Genomic DNA, 19,148 nt, shown 5'->3' with positions numbered 1-19,148 from the left:
AGAAATGCTTTCACTGGTAAAGGAACAGTAACTTGGGCAGTGGCTACTCACCCTGTGACTAAGCTGATGTGGGTGCTTAGGTTTGAGCACCTGGGCAAAACTGGCAGTGAATAAACATGCCTACACTGGAGCCAGTAGACTGTGGGAGTCTGCCCAAATCAATAAGCTGCTCAACCTCCTTTGATTTTATTTTATATTTTATTTTTCTTCAGCAATGGTAGCTTTGTAAGGACACTATCAATAACAAACTGTATTTGTTGGAAAATGTTGTCACATAGATGTCTTGCATAGATGAAAGATCAGAGGAGAGCTCTGTAGAATTTGTACTGTGTTCACAGGACAGTTGAGGTTGGAAGGGATCTTGGAAGATCTATAGCCCAGCCTCATAGTCAAAATAGTGGGGTGTGTGTGTGTGTGTCAGCTTGAGGTCTGACCAGGTTGCTCAAGGTTTTATCCAGTTCAGTTCTGGTTTTGAAAACCAAGGGGAAAAAACCTCAAAAGATAAGGACTGCAGAGCCTCTGGGCAACATGTTCCACTGCTGGACTGTTTTTCCCTCGGGGAAAAAGTATTTTCTTATATCCAGTCTGAACCTCTCGGGTTTCAATTTGTCCATTGTTTCTTGTCCTCGCTGCATTTACAGCTGCAAGTATCTCTTCTGAAAGTTCCCACTACATTTATCCGGATATCTCAATAGCTTTAGATTGTCTGGAAGATTATTCTGTGTTTGTACTGCTGTGGTCTTGTTAGATTTTATAAATGAGATTTCTCTTAGCAGAGGGTGCAGCTTAGGCTGCAGTATGATTTTTGAGATTTGGCACTTTCTTTACGCCACATGCGGTATAAGTACAAAATACATTTGAACAAACAGAAATATGTACTTTTGGCAATATTGTAGTCTGAAACATAAGGCGAAAGTGTGATGCCTGATGCATTTGCATTAACAAATGCCTGTTCTGAAAGCGGGGAATGGTAGTGCTTTTGTAAGTAACAAAGGGAAATCAAGATATTTATTTTTTTTTAATGTGCTGCTGCATTTAGGGCTCTGAGTTGTGAGACTGACTGATCTTAATTTCACATTTCAAATAGGAAACTTCAGGGCATCAACAAAGACACTAAAAAGCCTACAGAACCAGAAGACAGCAACATGTTAGTATGCTGCTATCTTCACATAGCCGGGCAGCCTCAATTTCATGGTAAAATAATCAACTGTATGAAAATAGATGTCTTAATTCCTTCTGCTCTCCAGGTAGATTTTTCTCTAATTGCTATCAAGTGGATAAGTGGTGTTTTCAAGATCTTCATAGATTTCTGTTTTGTTTCCTTATGCTTTTTTTTTTTGGTAGTAAGTACGTGCTGAGCTACAGCCTAGTCTGAGCACATGTTACAGCTTAATTAAAATTGATTTAAAAGCAGTTTAGGTAAATAAGCACTCAGTGAATTTTCAAACGTAGGTTAGTTAATTTAGGCTGACTTGCATCACGCATTTGTGTAATGTATGGGAGTAGTAAGAATCCACTTCCTAATTCATATTTGCTTCTTTTTGTGTGTTATCGAAAGGGCTCAAGTATCACTTGTTGTTAGTGTGTAGCTTGGCATTTTCAGTTAAGCTGTCTAGGCCCACCGTGGCTGTGTAATGTACATGACTTGTTTTATTTCTAAAACAGTAAAATCCAGCTTTTGAAAAGGTACAACATTGCATTCTCTTCCTGTGCCTGGTCCAGATGCACTCGAGTTTTTGAAATATTGCACAGGATCTACAATGACTGTTTTCTAAAACCTGTGCAAGGTAGTTGTTTTTCTGCAGTGGTACAATAGCGTTCTTCGTGTCTAGAGTTGCATATGAATTGCAAGTACTACAAATCTGGTATCAAGGCTGAAAAATAAATCTTAATACAAGACTTGATTAACAAAAGTGCAGATTAGTGAAGTGAGTAGCTTCTCTAATAAAGCAGAAAACTAGAACCAGCTGGAGATGGGGGGGGAGGTGAAGAGGGGTGAAGGGACATGGGGAATGTAAATTGTGGAATGGTCTCTGCTTTGATTTTTTTTTTTTTAACCTGTGTTGTATTAGCTACTTTCCAACCGGCAAATTGTAGAAATGGGCAAAAGAAATCTTTTACCTTTTTTTGGCCCCTCCATGCTCTTCTATACGAGGAAGCATTTTTTGTGTGTTTCATAAGCTTTCTACACAACTTCTTAAATACCATTTTTCATTCAGACAAAAATGTTGCAGGCATACATGCTCAAAATATGCAGTAACGTGATACGAATGCCTAGTGAAACTGGGTATAGTACTCTGAGATGGTGATTTCCATTCTTCTCTTTGTAGGCATTGAAACTATTCCTATAATCACAATGCTATCGCAAATGAAATTTTGCTGAACTAATAATTGTTTTGTGGTTGAGAGAACACCACAAGAATTTCATTGCTGAAGTCAGCTGCTGTGGAAATGAGACTCACTCCCCTGACTTGGCCCATACCAGTGATCTCTCAACTGCCATCATCACAGAAATTCATGGAGAAATGGATCCACTCCCATTCATTAGCATGAAATCAAGAAGCAGATCTTGGAAAGAATCTGGTAGTAGACCAGAAGCCAGCCTGGCGCGGATGAGCAATCTCCACGCGCTGTTTAGCTGAGTGCTCTGCCTGTTGATTCAGTTGAAACGTCTCATCCCCGGGGTGTAGCGCGTGGTGATACTCGGCCTGGAGGTGATGAATACATGGATAACTATGCTTGAATCCACATTCCTTGAGAAGGGGTGCAGTCTCTAGGACAGCCAAAGATGGCAAGGGTTTTTAGCTACTGTTACTATGTAAGCATCCAGGAGTACTACAAATAGTTCCCAATTAAACAAAACAAAACAAAAAAAAACCCTCCTCCGCTTTTGAGGGTGTGGCAGTCCTTTCAGTAGTCTGATCTGGAAGCCTCAGCGTACCAGTGTCTAAAATTGGCTATTGCGAAATAAAATTAAAAAAAAAAGACCCTGCCAACAGCAAAGCAACACCACCACCACCAGCCCCCTGCCTGCCCAAAGGAATGAGGCTACACCATAGGTAAGGGTCTCCTCTGCCTCACACGTACAGTTGGTTTTGGTTGGCCCCGTTTACGTGTAGGTGCTGAAAAGGAACACTTGGTCCTTACCATGCAGTACAGCTTAAAATGGCATAATGTGACTGCAGGATAACCACAACAGGGAAATAGCAGTCTTGCAATAGTGAAACATTTTTCTTGGGGTATTCAGATTGAAGCTTTGACTCAGGTGAAGGAAGCACAATTTCCCATGTTATTATGCGATATATATGTTTAGAAAAAATGGTGGGAACTTGCTGCAGTGTTTTAAAATCTTTTTTTTTTTTTTAAACAGAATTTAAAATTCTGTAATTGCCTCAGCTGGTACAGAGAAAAGTATAATTTCTAGATTATGTATCGAAAACCCCTGAAGTAGTGTAGAAGACCTCACCCTCATGACACCGAATATTTCCTAAGCTTGCTCAGTTTTCTGAGTGAAACTTTTACATCGTTCAACAGGTCCCTAGTTCCATGTGTTGAGGATGGGCAAAGTTACATGTCAAAGAGTAAGATTCGTGATGCGGAGAATGCCTAACCCAATGAGTATGAAATGCTAAAGGGTATATCCAAAGCTTCTGCCACATGATAAACAATGTAAAATAGCCCAAACCTGCACGATTTTTCATGTTTTTAAGTTTCGACTTTTAATGGCAAAAACTAAGTCAAGAAATTCTTTAAAAAGAAATCCATGCAGTCTGTATTTCGTTTTAACTGTCCTAAGATATCAGTAATGAAGACATTTTAATGAGCAGCTAATGAGTCTCTGAAATAGTTGCATTTGCTGAGATTCTTTCTGGGAAGATCGACTAAATCCCTCTATATTCTACAGTATCAAAGTAGATCTATAGTACATCCAACACAGGAAACGTTACAAGACAATCAGTCTTTTGCTTATGATGCTTCTTACAATGGAACTAATGAATATTGCAGAAATTTAAAATACAGAGTGAGACTAGTATTAGTTTTTAAATATGGTTAGCATTTGTGGAATTTTAAGTGTTGGAGATCTTGCTTGTTTTTTGCTCTATTGTCACTGGCAAAGAATTTCTTTTAAAATTTTCTTTAGCTCTTACTGTGCTGACCAGATACAAAGCACAAAACCAAGCATATGGAGACAGTCTTACTCTGCTTTAGAAGGATTAATAGTTTCAAATTAAGACCAAAAGAATGTCCAGTATGTGTAACATATAATGCATATTAATTTACCTTAAGCAAATACCACATTGTCCTTCACTTGGCATGCTAGCAATGCACAAAAAAAAAAAAAAGTTTAGATTGTGTCTGAGCTACAAGGTAGCGTTAATTCCAGTTAAAATAAGTCTTCTATAATAAGCACTTAGGGGAAATTCAAAGCTACTACCGAGGATGGCCTGCCAAAAATCTTAACTCATTGATGACAAATAAATAAGTCAAATAATGTTAAATTCTTTGAACATGTGTAAAGATGGGAAAACGGGCAGGTCTAATTCCTGAAAATATGGGCAACACAGAATGAGCACGCTGATCAATGAGTTGCTCTGAAATTTTTAATTTAAATGGAGTGTTTAATCGTTGATGGATGAAAGTATAGTAGCTTCTCAAAGAAAGAATATGTCTTTATTTACCCTGAATAGAATTGTGTGTGTCACTTGCACGGTAAAGTTTTTGTCACTGTTTTTTTCTGGTCAGGTACCACTGAATGATTTTAACTAGAAAATAATGAAAAGGACTCCACTCTTCTACAATTCCACTTAAAAGTTGGCTTTTTTTTTTTTTCAATTGAAACATACGTGATCATGTAGTAGTGCAATTCCATACTGCTTTTTGTGTATAGACTTTTTCAGTTTATTTTATTACAGTCGGCCTTTCACACAGCATGACTTTTCTGCTCCTTCTGAATCAATTATTTAAAATTATGGAGTGAAATTCAAGTTGCATGCTTGGTAGAATTGAGTTTTGCTGAAATGCCTATGGTTTTACCCCATTTTTTGTGCTGGTGGGTTTACTAAGGAAATTCTTAATTTCTTGTTTCAGTATTATTTCAACTGGAATCTGTGGTATATCAAGCTGTCCCTGAAGGATTTTCTTCTCTATTTATCTGACAGAAGAAATTTTTTTCTAGGAAATACCACTGAATAGTATGGTTGATTGGAGTAGAAAATATGTTGCTATTAGGCTGGAATGTAAGTCTTAAGCAGAAGAGAAAAGTGGTAGACAGCAGGAAGAAGACTCATGATACATTTGTCATTAAAATACTTAAGTTTGCCTGGAAGTCCAAGTAGGTTTTAGTGTTTATACTATGGACTTCATATGGATGCTTAGTGAAAAAATATTTACCTGGTTTTATACTGTTTTTTTTACACTTTGCTTGCTGCTGTCAATATGTTTTTTTCAGTGAATGTTTTCAAGTCAATTTACGGTCTCGTAGAACTTTATCTTCATTTTATTTGTAAAGGTTATTTTTCTAGGATTTTTAATGGGAGATGGCTTAACTGCTTTTACTGTTTAAGGGTGCAAAATGTCCCCAGCTGAAAAATCTTCAAATATTTAAACTGCAGCTAAATAGTACATTTTGATTCCTGCTTATGGATAAGAGTCAAATATGAGACCTCTCAGCTTACTTGTGTACTTGAACAACAAGCTATTTTAAATGACTGTAGTTTATTTGTTCTAGATGGACATCTCAGTCATGCTAGAAAACAAGCACTGAAATTATTATTATTAGACCATGTTGCTATGCCAAGGAACTTCTTTTCTTTTGAACAAAGAAGGTTGAATCTGTACCAAAACCAAATTCCAGGTCTGAACAAAAAAATAATGATAAAAATGCTGTGTAGTTGTTACTTCTCTGTAGCTTATGGGACTTGGTCTTTGCTGCTTTGCTCACAGTGTGGTGTGGTTTGGATCACACTGCACTTCAGTGGTATTTCACTAGAAGTAATACATTAATAACAACTGTGTTTTTCCCTTTCCTGCACCTACTCCTATTATTTTTTTTCAGCTTTTGGCTGACATTTACATCCTATTCAGAATTACATTATCCTCAGCTTTGTAAGGATAGCTAGATGTAAAAATAGTTGTAATAAAATCTGCTGGCTTGTTTCTAAGAATAAAGTGTTTTTTTTTTTTTTAAAGCCAATTCATTGTAGTTTCTCAATTTAAAGAATTGGGTAATGGCTCATTAATTTTGGAATGCACAATTTGCAACATAATAATCAAAGGCCTTTCACGTTTTTTTAGGAAAATGTATTTAGATTTGTGAACTTCAATAAACATATGCTCCCATGAATTACGTATGTTTTGCTGGATGTTGAAATGTCTGCCTGAGTATTCTGTTCTTTTCCATCAAAATATCAAAATGTTTAGAGAGTACACTTGATTACTTAAAAGATCTGAGTTTTTTTAATTTCCTTTACTAAGGATCTTAGGAAGTTCAACAGGAAAACAGAAGCTGTTGAGGTAAAGTTTACGATTTAAGCAGCATAGTTAGGAGTGGGAGGAGAATTTCTGCTTCAGCATTGTGCCTGACTGGATGAGGTTTGTGCAGTGGTCAGGCTTGCACTTTTTAAATGTATATATATATTTTGCTCTATGTTTTTTAGTTTGATTTCCATGGCATTTTAAAGGTGAAGGTAGTGCTATGTAATAAGTTGCACGTGCATCAGTTCTGTTTCGGGAGACAGAAACGACCAAGGCTCATACTTTACATCAGGCACCAGAAATTTTCTCTCTTGCCAGAGAACAGTGAACAGCATGCTTTTTCTTGTTTATTTCAGCTTTATAACTAACTGCAGAAAATGAGTAGGAAACAAGAACAAGTGAAGGTTCACCTGTGTGCACAATGATGCTACGTAGGTGCCAGGTGAGGATCTTGTACAGCCCACTAGGAAGCAACGGTTAATGTCTCTTAATTTTATGAATGCTTTTGATAGGACATTTTTCCTGAAATATTTTTTTTTATGTCTTTCCCTGCTTTTATAGCTTGTCATTTCTTCCTGATTAAGCACTGATCTCTATAGGGTGTAATTTGTGATTGTATGCTTTTGTAGCAATAAACTCGATGATGCAAGCTTAAAAATTTGTTGCAAGGATGAAAAAACGTGACTACTCAAATATTGATTCAAATAAAGAAGACTGTGTTATTATTATTTAGGAAAGTAAAATACTTCCGGTGTTTTTTATCAGTATTAGGATCTGTGTTTGATGTTTTACTGCAGTTTGTTTCTTTTTAAATCTTACACTTCTGCATTTTATTACTGAATAACATAATCAGACTGTTCTGCACTCCTTGTGTAAAGTGGTATAATATGTTCTGTACCTTATCATCTTTCTTCATTGTTATAAATTGCTTTGGAGAAATACTTCTGAGCTATAAATGCTTCCTCTTAAGTGAAAAATCCCTATGGCATGAGAAGAACTATGTGCATCTCTTCTCATACTCTGTATGCAATCCTTACATTTCAAAAATACTGATCTTATGGTATGTAGGTGACTGGCCGTTACCTAAGCCTGGCTGTAAAAGCTGTTATATGTCATATGTTTGATATATGTGATATATCAAACTTCCTTTTAAAACAAACAAACAAACAAACAAAAATCACAAACCTATTCTATCAGTCTTTAATTAGGGAAGCGAGTGTAAAAGAAAGGAAAAAAAAAACAACAACCAACTTTAAACAAAAAAAGGTTGAGTTAAATTCTGCTTTTACAACTGATCATATGTCTTAGTCTTAAAACCAGCCATCTTCCATTTCTTAAGCCTGTTTTTATTCATTGTCTTAATCTGAATTATGCCACCAACTCCAGATTGCTTATGTTTCACTGATAGAATCTCATCATTATTGCAGTTCTCCCTGGTTGTTGGTGAAATTTTCTCTCTAGCCAGTGGAAGGAGGAGTTTCCCATCTTGGCAAGATTTACACTGATCTAGATTAAATGGTAAAATTTTTGTTCCAGTAAGCAGCAGTGAGTCAGTTTTTACTGAGGTGTCTGCAGGTTCCTTAAAATAAATATTAAATCTCTTACAGCTGTGCATTAAAGCAGACAAGGGACTGAGCACCCCAGAGCTGTGCTCAGTTATCTGAATTACATGTTGAGTTTATTTCTGGTTGGATTTGTGATTATATTTCACCAACATGAGATATTCTTAAGCAGCAACCTGTTGCCTTTTTAACTTAAGAGAATTTTTATAGAAGTACTGTGTAATTATTACCTGAAAAACAGACACCCAACAACTTGTCAGTAAAAGCAATAGCATTGGGAAAGTGGTGGCACAGGAATGTTTCAGGCTGGGGACATTTGCTCCCTGTGAAAGTGCTTGCTATAATGCAAAGTACTTGCACGTACGCAAAGATGAAAGATTCTGAATCAACCCAGGAGATTTGCAGTAGCTCTGAGACTAAAAGCAGATTTTTTTCCACAAAAATAAAAATAAAAATCTGGCATAGTAATACCTTTGTGTGGCTTGAAGTATCTCATGCCTCTTAACTGATAAGGAGTGGTTATAGTTACACTAGCAGAAACTTGTTGGTTTGGGTTGTCTGTGCTGCAAAGAGGGTATGCTGACGTACCTGTGAGTAGGCATAGATGTGTGGCAGGCTGTCTCATGAGTAAGGCCTTGATAGTCTGTTTTTTAATGAAAAATAAACCTTTTTCTTGCCAGCTCCCATTTTTCTCCCCTGCAAAAGTTAAAATCCAGTTGTGGCCTCTGAGAGGCAGCTTAACCTTTAAGAGTGTCCAGAATTTATCTACAAAACATTCTTTACCCTTTTCTTTCTTTTCCTTTTTTTTTTTTTTTTTTAACCTGACTCAAATAGATGAAGAGGTTTTGGTCAATATTTATTAAACAAATTCTTGTTTGAACAAGAATGGTATTTTTTGTTTGTTTTGTTTTTGTTTTAATGGTGCAAGCCTGTGAGCACAGCATATATTTACTGTTGTCTTGCCTCCATATGGTCCATTCTCCTTCCTGTCAACTGAGAATCCCCATCTCAAATTGTGTTCCCCAGATATTCAAGGACTACAAGCAGAGCTCCTGTTTGGTTTCTGTTTGAGACAGTTTAAAGGCTGTAGTCCTTGATCCATGTATGATCAGCAGTGACAAATCGGACAGTTCTGATTTTACAGTACTAGAAGTACAAAACAACCAATAAATAGAGAGGTCTTCATTAGAAAACAGATTGGTGACAATTGAGAAACTTGGTGGGAGATAGAGATACTTAACCAGGAAAACAAAATAAAACAAAAACCAAAACCAACCAAGCAAAAACAACCCCAAAACCTTGCAGCTGGAGAGATTAAAAGTGCAAAATGCCTGTGTTGGAGCATGAGATGTTCTAAATAGCTGAAGTTTTTCAAATCTAACTTCCTCAGAGTTTGGTCAAGGCAAAAACTTTTACGTTCAAAGAAGCTGTCATTGATTAAAATTTGAAGAATTTTTAATGGTACTTCAGATTTGTATGCCTTCTTCCAATTGTATATTTTGGATTAATGGTTTTTGTTTAGGTTGGTCTTCTGTTTCCTCCCACAGTAGTAATGTGCTGTGCTAGCCAAGTAAAACTTCTGCTATATAGGGGAGGAAGAGAGGTTCCTGTATATGTTACTACATATTTCCTATTCCCTAGGTCTTTTGGTCAAAATACATACCTTCTTAGAGGTTCTTATTTTTGTAAATATAGTATGCTGTGATAGTTGTATATTGCGATAGTAAATTGAAAAATGCATGTAAGAATGAAAGCATGCAAAGAGAGCCTAAAGAATAAGAGATACCCATTGCTTGTGACTATGTAGTACTTCAAATCCAAGTATGCCATGAATTGATAGTAGAGCATATCCCTTAGATCTCCCATTTGTGCCTCTGCCAACATCAGTGTAATTTTTACTTCATTTTGTAGAGCTGGAAGGCAGTCTGGTTTTAAATGTTCCAGGCAGCAGAATTCTTTGGCTGTAAAACTTGCGCCGCCTGCAAAATCAAGCTATCGTTATTCTCTGGTCCACTTCTTCCTTTTATCTAAATCCTCCCATTAATTCCTGTTAGACTGTATATACATTTGTAAAGCGTACTCCTTATATTTCAATGTTAACTGCATAGACTGTTTCTAATTTAGTAACATTTTTATTTTTTTTACATCAGTCTTAACTAGTATCTTCTTTCCTTTGCCTCCTGTTAATTTTTAGAGCAACCAAACATTCATCAGTTTGCTAACTTCTTGGTTGGTCAGTACCTAAATTTGTGTCCTGGTTTTGGCTGGTATAGTTACGCTATATTTCTTTTATGATATGAGCAAAGAGAGAATTATTATCTGAGCAGATAGATTTAAAAATGACAGTAGAAACTATACTTTTATTTTTAACGTACTGTCACACTATCCCAATTCTGTTTAATTTTGCTCTCTGGTAGTTTCCCAAGTAATTCTAGTATTCCTTATCAATGGGATATTTGGGTCCTTCTCCACTATTTTGTTCTGTACAGTTTTTCTTTGACTGGTATCCACAATCTCCTTTTACTTGCCTTTCTACCTAGCTATGTACGTGTTCAGTAGGACCGGACTTCAGAGGAAATAGGCTGGTCTCTTGTCTCTAGAGATTTGTCCTCTTTGCTTTCAGATTTGATGGCAAATGTTAGTTTTGAATTCTTTCATAAGAAAGAACAAGACATATCCTGGGGATAAATCTCAGAGGAAACATTGCCTCAGGTAAACATGAAATATTTCTTCTTTTTCCCTCAAAACTCATTTGGAATTTCTTGAGGTTTCTTTTTTTAAAATTATGTATATATATATATATATATATATATATTTATATATATACACTCAGACTCGCACACAACCTATGAGTTGTTTATTTTTAATTTTGTTTATGATGCCCAACAATTCTGGAAGCGTGGGCTGAAGCTTGATAGAAAAAAAATCTCTGGCGTTTGCCTATTTCTATAATGTTACTGAAATTTCATATATTGTATTCTTTCGTATACCTCAGTATATGAAAATTCAGATCTTGTTACTTTTCTCAGGTATGTATTAAATGTTATCACCTATGCCTTCACTGAGACACTTCTGCACACTTCTCACTTGTCATCCTGGGTCATTTCTTGGCCATCTCCTTTTCTGCTTTTTCCAACTACATTTCAAATGAATTTATTTGTGTTTATTTTACCATAGTTGAAATTTCTTCAGACCCTCTTGCTGCATAAGTCCCAGTGTGATCCCATAAATCTCACTTCATGTATGATGAGGGAGCTTTTACCATGAGGACTGAGACTCCTATTGCAGTTTGAATTAGGGCAGCAGCAGGTTTGTTTTTTTTTTCTTTTAAATAAGTAATACAATGCAAGTTTTAATTTTTTGCACCTGAAGTATTTCTCTAATTTTTGTTTCTTTTAGGTTCCTATACCCATTTGGAAATGGGATTTGAATTGTACTATTACCATAAATTCTTTCTTACAGTATTACAGAAGTAATACCGTGTCTAGTGTGTGTATAAAGTAAGGCTGTCTAGGGTCTTGGGTACCAAATATTTTTTCTGGGCGAAGAAAGAAAAAACAGTGTGCTGTTGACATTTAGTCAGCGTTACTTAGAGAAATTAAAAGATACCAGGTGGTCAATATGATTTTTTCTGGATTTTGTGATCCAGTATGGAACACAAATAATTCCTGCTTTGCTGAACAAAAGAAAACACAGTTCTGTAACACACCTTGTAACATAAGTGAATCATGGAAAAGCTTTTTTTTTTTTTTTTTTTTTTTTTGTGACTGGGAACCTGTAAAGAGATGGCTTTTAGCAAGCCTGATACCTCTAGGCTATTTTTTTTTTGGGGGGGGATGGGGTCTGTATGTATTTTTTATCTTTACTAGAAATTAGAAATGACGGGTAGTGTTACATCCTTAACTTTGTCCATTTTTGTGTTGTAGCTACTGCCTTTTGTGCAATGATTTTTAGGGCTTTTTCAATATTTCCTTAGGTTGTGAAACTGCAAAGGCTTTTTTTCATCAGGCTTTTGTTCATCTTTTTTGTTACTTTTGTCTCTTGCTGTTAGATTTGAATGGACTGAAGGGTTGAAATGTGAGTTATTCCTGTGCAGGGAAATAAATGGAAAGCAAACTGTCAGAAAGGAGGAAACAACTTGAGCAATAGTTCTACACTTGATGAAACTTAGAAGTGTTGGAGAACCCCCTTGGAGCTTGATCTGTCACTGCCGTGAAGTCTCCTGTTCAGAGTAGCACCTGTGCCTATGTTCAGATCTTTTGTTGACTCAGCATGACCTGTGCATATGCTGTTTTATTTTGGTAGGCTTTTACATCATACTTCTACAGTGAATATCTAACCACATCCAGAACCTGATGTTTGTTTTTCTCAGTGCTTTCTTTGAGGACAGTATGAATGGAGTGGAGGGTCGTAATTTTGTTCCTGCTCTTCTGTTATTTATGGGGAAGTGCCTGAGAGGTTAAGGTCAGAGAGTTACATTTTCCACTTTGAGCATGAGGTTTAGTGATTTGTTTTGGCTTATAGTTTCAAGGAGAAGGACTACCATTGCCTTACAGTTTTTTTTCCAGGATTATTATGTTTTTGTAGCACACAAACTTGACCGCATTCAAAGAATTTTCCTTGTAGCTAAAACCCTGAACTTCTAGATGAAGCCTTTATCACGGAGCAGTCCCTCTCACTGGAAGATAAGGGCAAAAGATCCTGTACCTTCTGCCCAAATGCAAAGATACTATCCTTCATGCTTGTGCAATGTGGCGTTGAGGATCTTGATCGTAAAATATAACTGACTTGAAACCTTTATTTTATCCTTAAGCTAGTGAGGACTTTATTTGCTTGAGAAATCAGTAAGTTCTATGTTTTGGACAGAATTCTACCAACTGTGATTGTATCATCTTCACCCAAAGGAAGACTGCATCATGACCAGGAAGTCTTTGAAATGATGTACTCTGAATAGCACTGTCATATCTGGCTTGTCAGAAGCCATCCAGTTCATTTTTCTTGATCTTATTTGCTACAAGACTCCTCTGCTGGTAGCAGAGTTGTCAAACATTTTGTAGAGCTACATCATTTGGTTTTGGTACTTAAGCCTTATGTCTAGTTCAGCAGGTGACTACATATAGATATTGAAAGTGTTTTGAAATGTGGTTGCTTTTTTTGAGAATCTAGGATTGTAGTTCCTCTGAAATACTGAGAAGTGTTGGACAGTGGATGTTGAATAATTTCAGTGAATGAACCCAAACGTATTTCTTTCCTATTGGTCTGCGGGAAGAATTCGAGCTACTCCTCCAAACAGTATGTTGCTATTTTATGGTCCTGCAACATTTCTGTAAGGTAGGATGTTACTAGGACTATGTTTGTTCTATAAAATTGCCTTCCTTTTTTTTGAGAATTTGTCCTGGTTTATGGTAGCTTGTCCTTATTGCCATATACCTGTCCATCTTTCTGTGGCATAAGCCAATATAAAATTGAAATTGTGTTTAGGCCCTGAAGAGGGAGGGTGCCTTTGGGTTCAACCAGTCAGCTTACCACATGCACATGAAGATTAGGCAGGTTAAACAAGAAGACTACTTTGTCAGTAGGCTTTGAGCTGAGGTCCCTCTACTGGATTTGGATCATTAGTCCATACTGTGATGGAGGAGCCTGAGCATAGTGATCATTGTTAAATCAGGTTGTGGTCTGTCAAAGAAGGCTACTGATTACAGTTTTAGTATTTTTATCTGTGCTGAAGGTCGCTTCTGGATGGCAGTGCCTATGTGAGTATTACTTTCTGGTGGTAGCCACAAATGAGTAGTGACCTGGTCAGTTTTGCCGTCATCATTGTTATGTAGATGAAGATGGGCCTTATCATCCTGTTGATTAGAAAACACAAAAGCATTTTCACTGTTTGTGTGCCTTAAAGGAGGTAGCTTTTTCCTCTTCCCATCATTTTTTTTTCCAGTAGTTAATACCACCTGTGCAGCAGTATGGAAACTGAAATGTCTATGGCTGTAACTGACACAGTCAAATGCACAGATCCCAGTGTACTGTTTTAACACCAAGGCATTCATAGAATCATTGAATCATTTAGGTTGGAAAAGGCCTCTAAGATCACTGAGTCCAATCTTTAACCTAGCACTGGTTAACTATGCATGTATTCACACAGTTTAAATGTAGTTTATTATATATCCCTTTTTCCTCTCTCCTAGCTGTGCATAACTTTATTCAAGTGCCTTGAATGTTTCATTATTTGCATTCAATTACTCTGCTGCTTTCTCCAGTTGTTTCCTATCTTTAGTATTGTAATTGTCCACTTTTTTTCTCCCTATCTTTTATATCATCTCTTGTTTTGAGATTCCTTTGTGCTTATGTGATCTCGTACAATATCAGAATTATGGAGCCTAATATGTGTAAGCTTTACTTTTTTTTTTTCTCCTTGGTATTTTGGTAGCAACTTCAGATGATTAACCAGTCCTCTGAATAGAAATGCATGCTGGGTACTAAAAGTCTATTTGTTCAATAACGTCTTAATTGAAAAATAAAAAGTGAAGGGAGGCTATATTCATAAATACAGGCAAGAGGAGGAGGGGAGCAGAGCAGAATTATGGTTGAGTTTTACAGCCTTAATTCTGGATTTCAAGAACCCTGGACGTTTGGTTTGTTAGCATTAGATGTTGCACTAACTTAGGGTATTTTTGCGTGAATGTGAGTGTGTTTAACCAACTAAGCATGAAATCCCTTGCTTCTGTTTGTCCCTATTAAATAGTGGCAACAAAAGAAACAGACAGGAGATGGGTCCAGAACAAAACAGAAGTAATAGAGTATTTCACCCCAAAATGGAGAGTGAAACGAGAAGTACAATGAGTAGGCGAAGACAGACTCAATGACTGGAGGCAGTGTAATGTGTTGGAGAGAGTAGTAATTCAGGAATGTTCGCTGCCCAAAGCTTCAATCTCTGAGCGGCACATATGTCAGAAGGGTTTGGCCACCCATGCTATAGATGCAATATTTAATGCTTTTCTCAGAAGAAACCTCTGTGGGGCTTTAAAGGGCCACTGTCTAGGATTGTCAGCTCAAATGCTGATCAACCTAAAACTGGAATAATCCGGTTGGGATAGAAATCCCTAAGCAAGAGGAAGACTGGCTGACTTCTTCCCTTACCTCTTACATATCATTAAACTTGCGCGCGCAGCATGTGCACACATGCTAGTAAAATGAAAGTAACAGTGGGACTGAATATTGTACATTTTCCTGCAGACTGCAGCACCTAATTGCTCCCAGTTTCCTGGGTTAATAGATGCTTTTTTCCAAAACTGGCTAAACACACACATTTTTGCAAGATACTGTATTGTTCTATTTTAAGTACTTTCAAATCCACTCTTTCCTTTTTTTTTTTTCTTTTTTCTCCAGAAACAATTAACTCTTACCTCTCTTTTCTTGTTTCTTCTCCCATCCAGTAGCTATAGTTGTTGAACATATCAGGTTTGGGTATTTATGAAAGAGAACTGCAGTTCCTATACGAGAAGTATCTGAAGACCAGTTAGGCTATTAATACGCGTTTCTCTTACATCCTTTGTATTGTTCAAATGGAGCACCCTGGTTTTGGAAACAACTGAGAGCTAATAGTGGATTGAACAACTCTAAATTTTTTATATGTTTGTGCTTTGGGTTTTAGGAATGGCTTCTTTACACCTTACACGATACTTGCAACGCTGTGCATTTCTGACTGTACTGTAATATATGATGACATCTTAAATAATAGTGTAGCTTTAGTCCATGCTTCAGGAAATATCTCCGGATGCACTTTCTGTTCATAACCAAAAATAGAATATAGGATGTAATTTTATTTCTTGGTCTGTGACCACTGAATTTTCTCCTCTTCCACAGTTCTTGTGGAACTGCTGGATGCAGCTGCCAAAGTGCTTAAATATCCCTCGTTTTGTTTGGGGCCATGCAACTTTAAGCTGCTGAGAAAACAGGACTGCAGTTACCGCTCTGTTTGTATAGTGATGTTTTTGATGGTAGAGTTGTTCATTGAGCTTGAGCAGGAGGACTGTGAAACAAGTTTATAAAATTAAAATATATTATTAAAAGTATCCATTAAAATGTGACACGTTGCACATTAAGAATTCTCTTGAAAAAAAGCCTCAGTCATGCTGCTGGTATGGCTACAATACATATATAATAATTTAACATCTGTGCAGAAGGAAACCAATAAAACTTCTGTAATCATAATGAACTATCTCTTCATAATCACGTTATCTTTAGATGACCTGCTTATGGTCCCAGAACCTGCTATTTGATGCAGTGTCTTACTAACTTCTCTTCAGTTTCTTGTTTCCTGCAGTTGTCATCAGTGAAAGGGGATGGATAGTCACAAAGACAAGTACTAGAATGTGTTTGTAAAGACTGGGCTTCTTTACCCAGTGCTGTCATTAGTTGTGGTTAAGATGGTAAAAATGAATTAAATCTAGTAATCGGCCGCACCCTCAGCATAGTTGTGGAGATTCAGATATCTGTTGCTGGAGGTTCAAAAGGTAGGACTATGTAAAGACAAAAGGCATGAGAGAGAGGAGGAACGGCTGCACAAACACATTTTCGGATACTTGTTATAGTAGATGTATTCTTATGTGAAGATAGCAGATATTGGGGAAAAGTACTTACATATTTTGGGGTGGAGAGGATATATCTTGGACTTACACCTTAAATACAGAATTGCTAGCTATCCCACAATGGTATGATTTTAGTTTTTTATGTAAAAGTTTTCCATACAATGTATAAAGAAGTATATAATGAGCCTTACTGAGGGCTTAAGAGACCTGTTGGATGGGTCTGGCCTATTTTGGCAATATTATTTAAGAGACGTGAGCAGAACTCTAAAGTAGGCTTTGTGTAAGTGATTTATATTCTTTGTTCTGATTAATTCACTTCTCCAGGGAACAGTGAGAGATCTGCATTTTTATGGCCAGAACTATGTCCAGCAAAATATATTTCTCTCAAGCTATATTCTTTAACAGCTTAAATTATTGGGTAGGACAAGTACTTTCCTCCTTCTACACACATGACAAAGCAAGCCCAGGAAGGAAATCAGTAGAGCAATGCTCTCTGATTCTTTCTTGTGACAACAGGGTAAGCCTGGTCAGCAGTTGTTCAGAAGCTGCTTTGATGTTCACAGCAGGTACTGCATTAAGTTAGCACAGGAGTTTTCTACCAGTTTCCTTCTGGAAGAAAACTCTTGAATACCCAACTGTAGAGTAAAGTAGAGCCCATACATTTCACTGTATGTGCACTGTTCATGCTATTCAAGAAATTCAAGTCACTTTCTTCAATCCAGCTCCATGAGGTTTAGGTGAAAAGTTAACAGGTATATTTAAATTTTGTTGTAAAGCTGTTCTAGATTTTAGTTGAGCTGATCTCACTCTATTAACTGCTGATTTTGCCAATACAGTAAGTTAGAATAATATTTTGCTTCTGTCTAGCACCTTTCAACTTATAAATCTGATTTTAAAATCTTGTTGAATAAATAGTTGCAAAAAAAAGTAACTTCTTCCTCTTGTGTTTCCTCCTGGCAGTGTTTTAGAGCACTTTGCTGCAAGGGACCACCACCACCACGACCTGAATATGACTTGGTTTGCATAGGCCTCACTGGTTCCGGCAAGACAAGTCTTCTGTCACAGCTTTGCAGCGAAAGCCCAGAGAATATAGTGTCTACCACAGGTAGGATGCTGCCTTTATTCCATGGTGTATACTTTTGGTGTTGCCAGAAGTTAACTTCTGAAACACACAGCAATGGCAGTAGAGAACTTCAGCTTAATCTTGCTTTTGAAGATAAATAATGTATTGTTTTGAAGCTAACCCAACTTTACTCTCCATGTTTGGCTGTACATTGGGAAATATCCATGAAAGCATACAACTTGGAATATGTCAAAAGTCAGAGCAGACATTGTGGTCTAATAAAATAGAACCTTATGAAACAGACAATAGCAGTTTACTGGAGACAGACATTAAAAGGTTTCTTTCTTCTCTTTAGTTTTGGCTTTTGAGCAGTCTTGTTATACAATCAGAATAGAGAACATAATATAAATTAGAATGGGGTAGTGAAGCTCTGAAAATTACATCATACTTAATTTCTTATAATTGGTCAGTTCTTCTTTGTGGTATATGCTAGCATACAAAAGACTAACATAATGGGAATTATTTCTGGTGATAATCCTTCCTTTTAGATCAGCAAAGAGAGTTGTTTATGCAGTAAGAGCAGATTATTTACAAAAAGTTTGAGTGGTATTGAAAAGATGCATAGAAACAGGCACAACAACAGCTAAAAGGCATCTTAGCTGCAAAAATTTGAATATGAATGCTGATGTAAAAGAACCAGAAGGACTTAATATTGCAAAGGCAAAAAAAAAAAGCCCAAGACAAAACAAACAAACAAAAACCCTTGTAGAATAAGAAAAAGGAATAAAAGGAATATCTGCCTGCCAAGTTCAAAAAGAAGACAGATTAGGACCATTGAGATGGAAGAAATCTGGATGTGTGGCTACAGGAGTTTATTAAGGTTGAATTGCAGAGGGAACAGATAGTGAGTGTTGTGGGAGTAACTTGTGTGTATAGTTAGTTTTATGGCTTTATAATGAAGCTGTGCTTCATGGACTTGAATTTTACATGACCATCCCTTAGCAACCCTAGCTGGTTTTCAGCGTGTCTTTGCTTAAATTACAAGAACATAAGGTTATTTAATAAAACAGTAAGTAAACAAAGTAAAACATGTACAAGAAAATACCTTTTTTTTTTTTTCTGTGATGCATAATTAACCCATTATCTTGGTGTAATTAGGAATGCTAAAAAGATCTGACACCTCATTGTGTGGAGAAGATGTCAATGCCTAATTCAAAAGGTTAGAAGGAAATTGTTGAGCAATTTAGTCTTTTTTTCTCTTTATCTTTGGAGTTCACCTGAAATTAGTGCAAATTAAATATTAACACTTTGGACGCTGAAAGAAATAGTAACAGCAATGTAAACAGCAATATAGGTCTATCAAAGGAAATAATGAAAATACAACTCATTTTAAAATTAAGTTTCTTACGTGTTTCTAGATAGTAGCATCAAAATTCTATCATGTAGTTAGGCAACTTGAGC

At 36.6% G+C, this 19,148-nt stretch overlaps 1 protein-coding gene across 5 annotated transcripts in view; it reads left to right on the top strand.

Annotated features, from left to right (window-relative positions):
* Positions 1 to 19,148, top strand: part of ARL15 (ADP ribosylation factor like GTPase 15) — a 216,566-nt gene that overhangs the window by 61,133 nt on the left and 136,285 nt on the right. For 2 of the 5 annotated variants that reach the window (XM_035553722.2, XM_035553717.2), the window contains one exon: positions 17,585 to 17,729. In XM_035553722.2, the coding sequence (XP_035409615.1) occupies positions 17,585 to 17,729 (145 nt within the window). Of the gene's footprint in view, positions 1 to 2,983; positions 3,060 to 5,092; positions 5,333 to 6,575; positions 6,592 to 6,830; positions 6,917 to 17,584; positions 17,730 to 19,148 lie in introns of those variants that run through there. The other 3 variants (XM_035553719.2, XM_035553718.2, XM_050716576.1) reach the window with 3 other exon arrangements.

Source organism: Cygnus atratus, chromosome Z (assembly GCF_013377495.2).
Source record: "Cygnus atratus isolate AKBS03 ecotype Queensland, Australia chromosome Z, CAtr_DNAZoo_HiC_assembly, whole genome shotgun sequence".
Taxonomy (NCBI): domain Eukaryota; kingdom Metazoa; phylum Chordata; class Aves; order Anseriformes; family Anatidae; genus Cygnus; species Cygnus atratus.
Note: the sequence above shows the minus strand (reverse complement) of the source record. Positions and strands in the feature narration are given on the sequence as shown.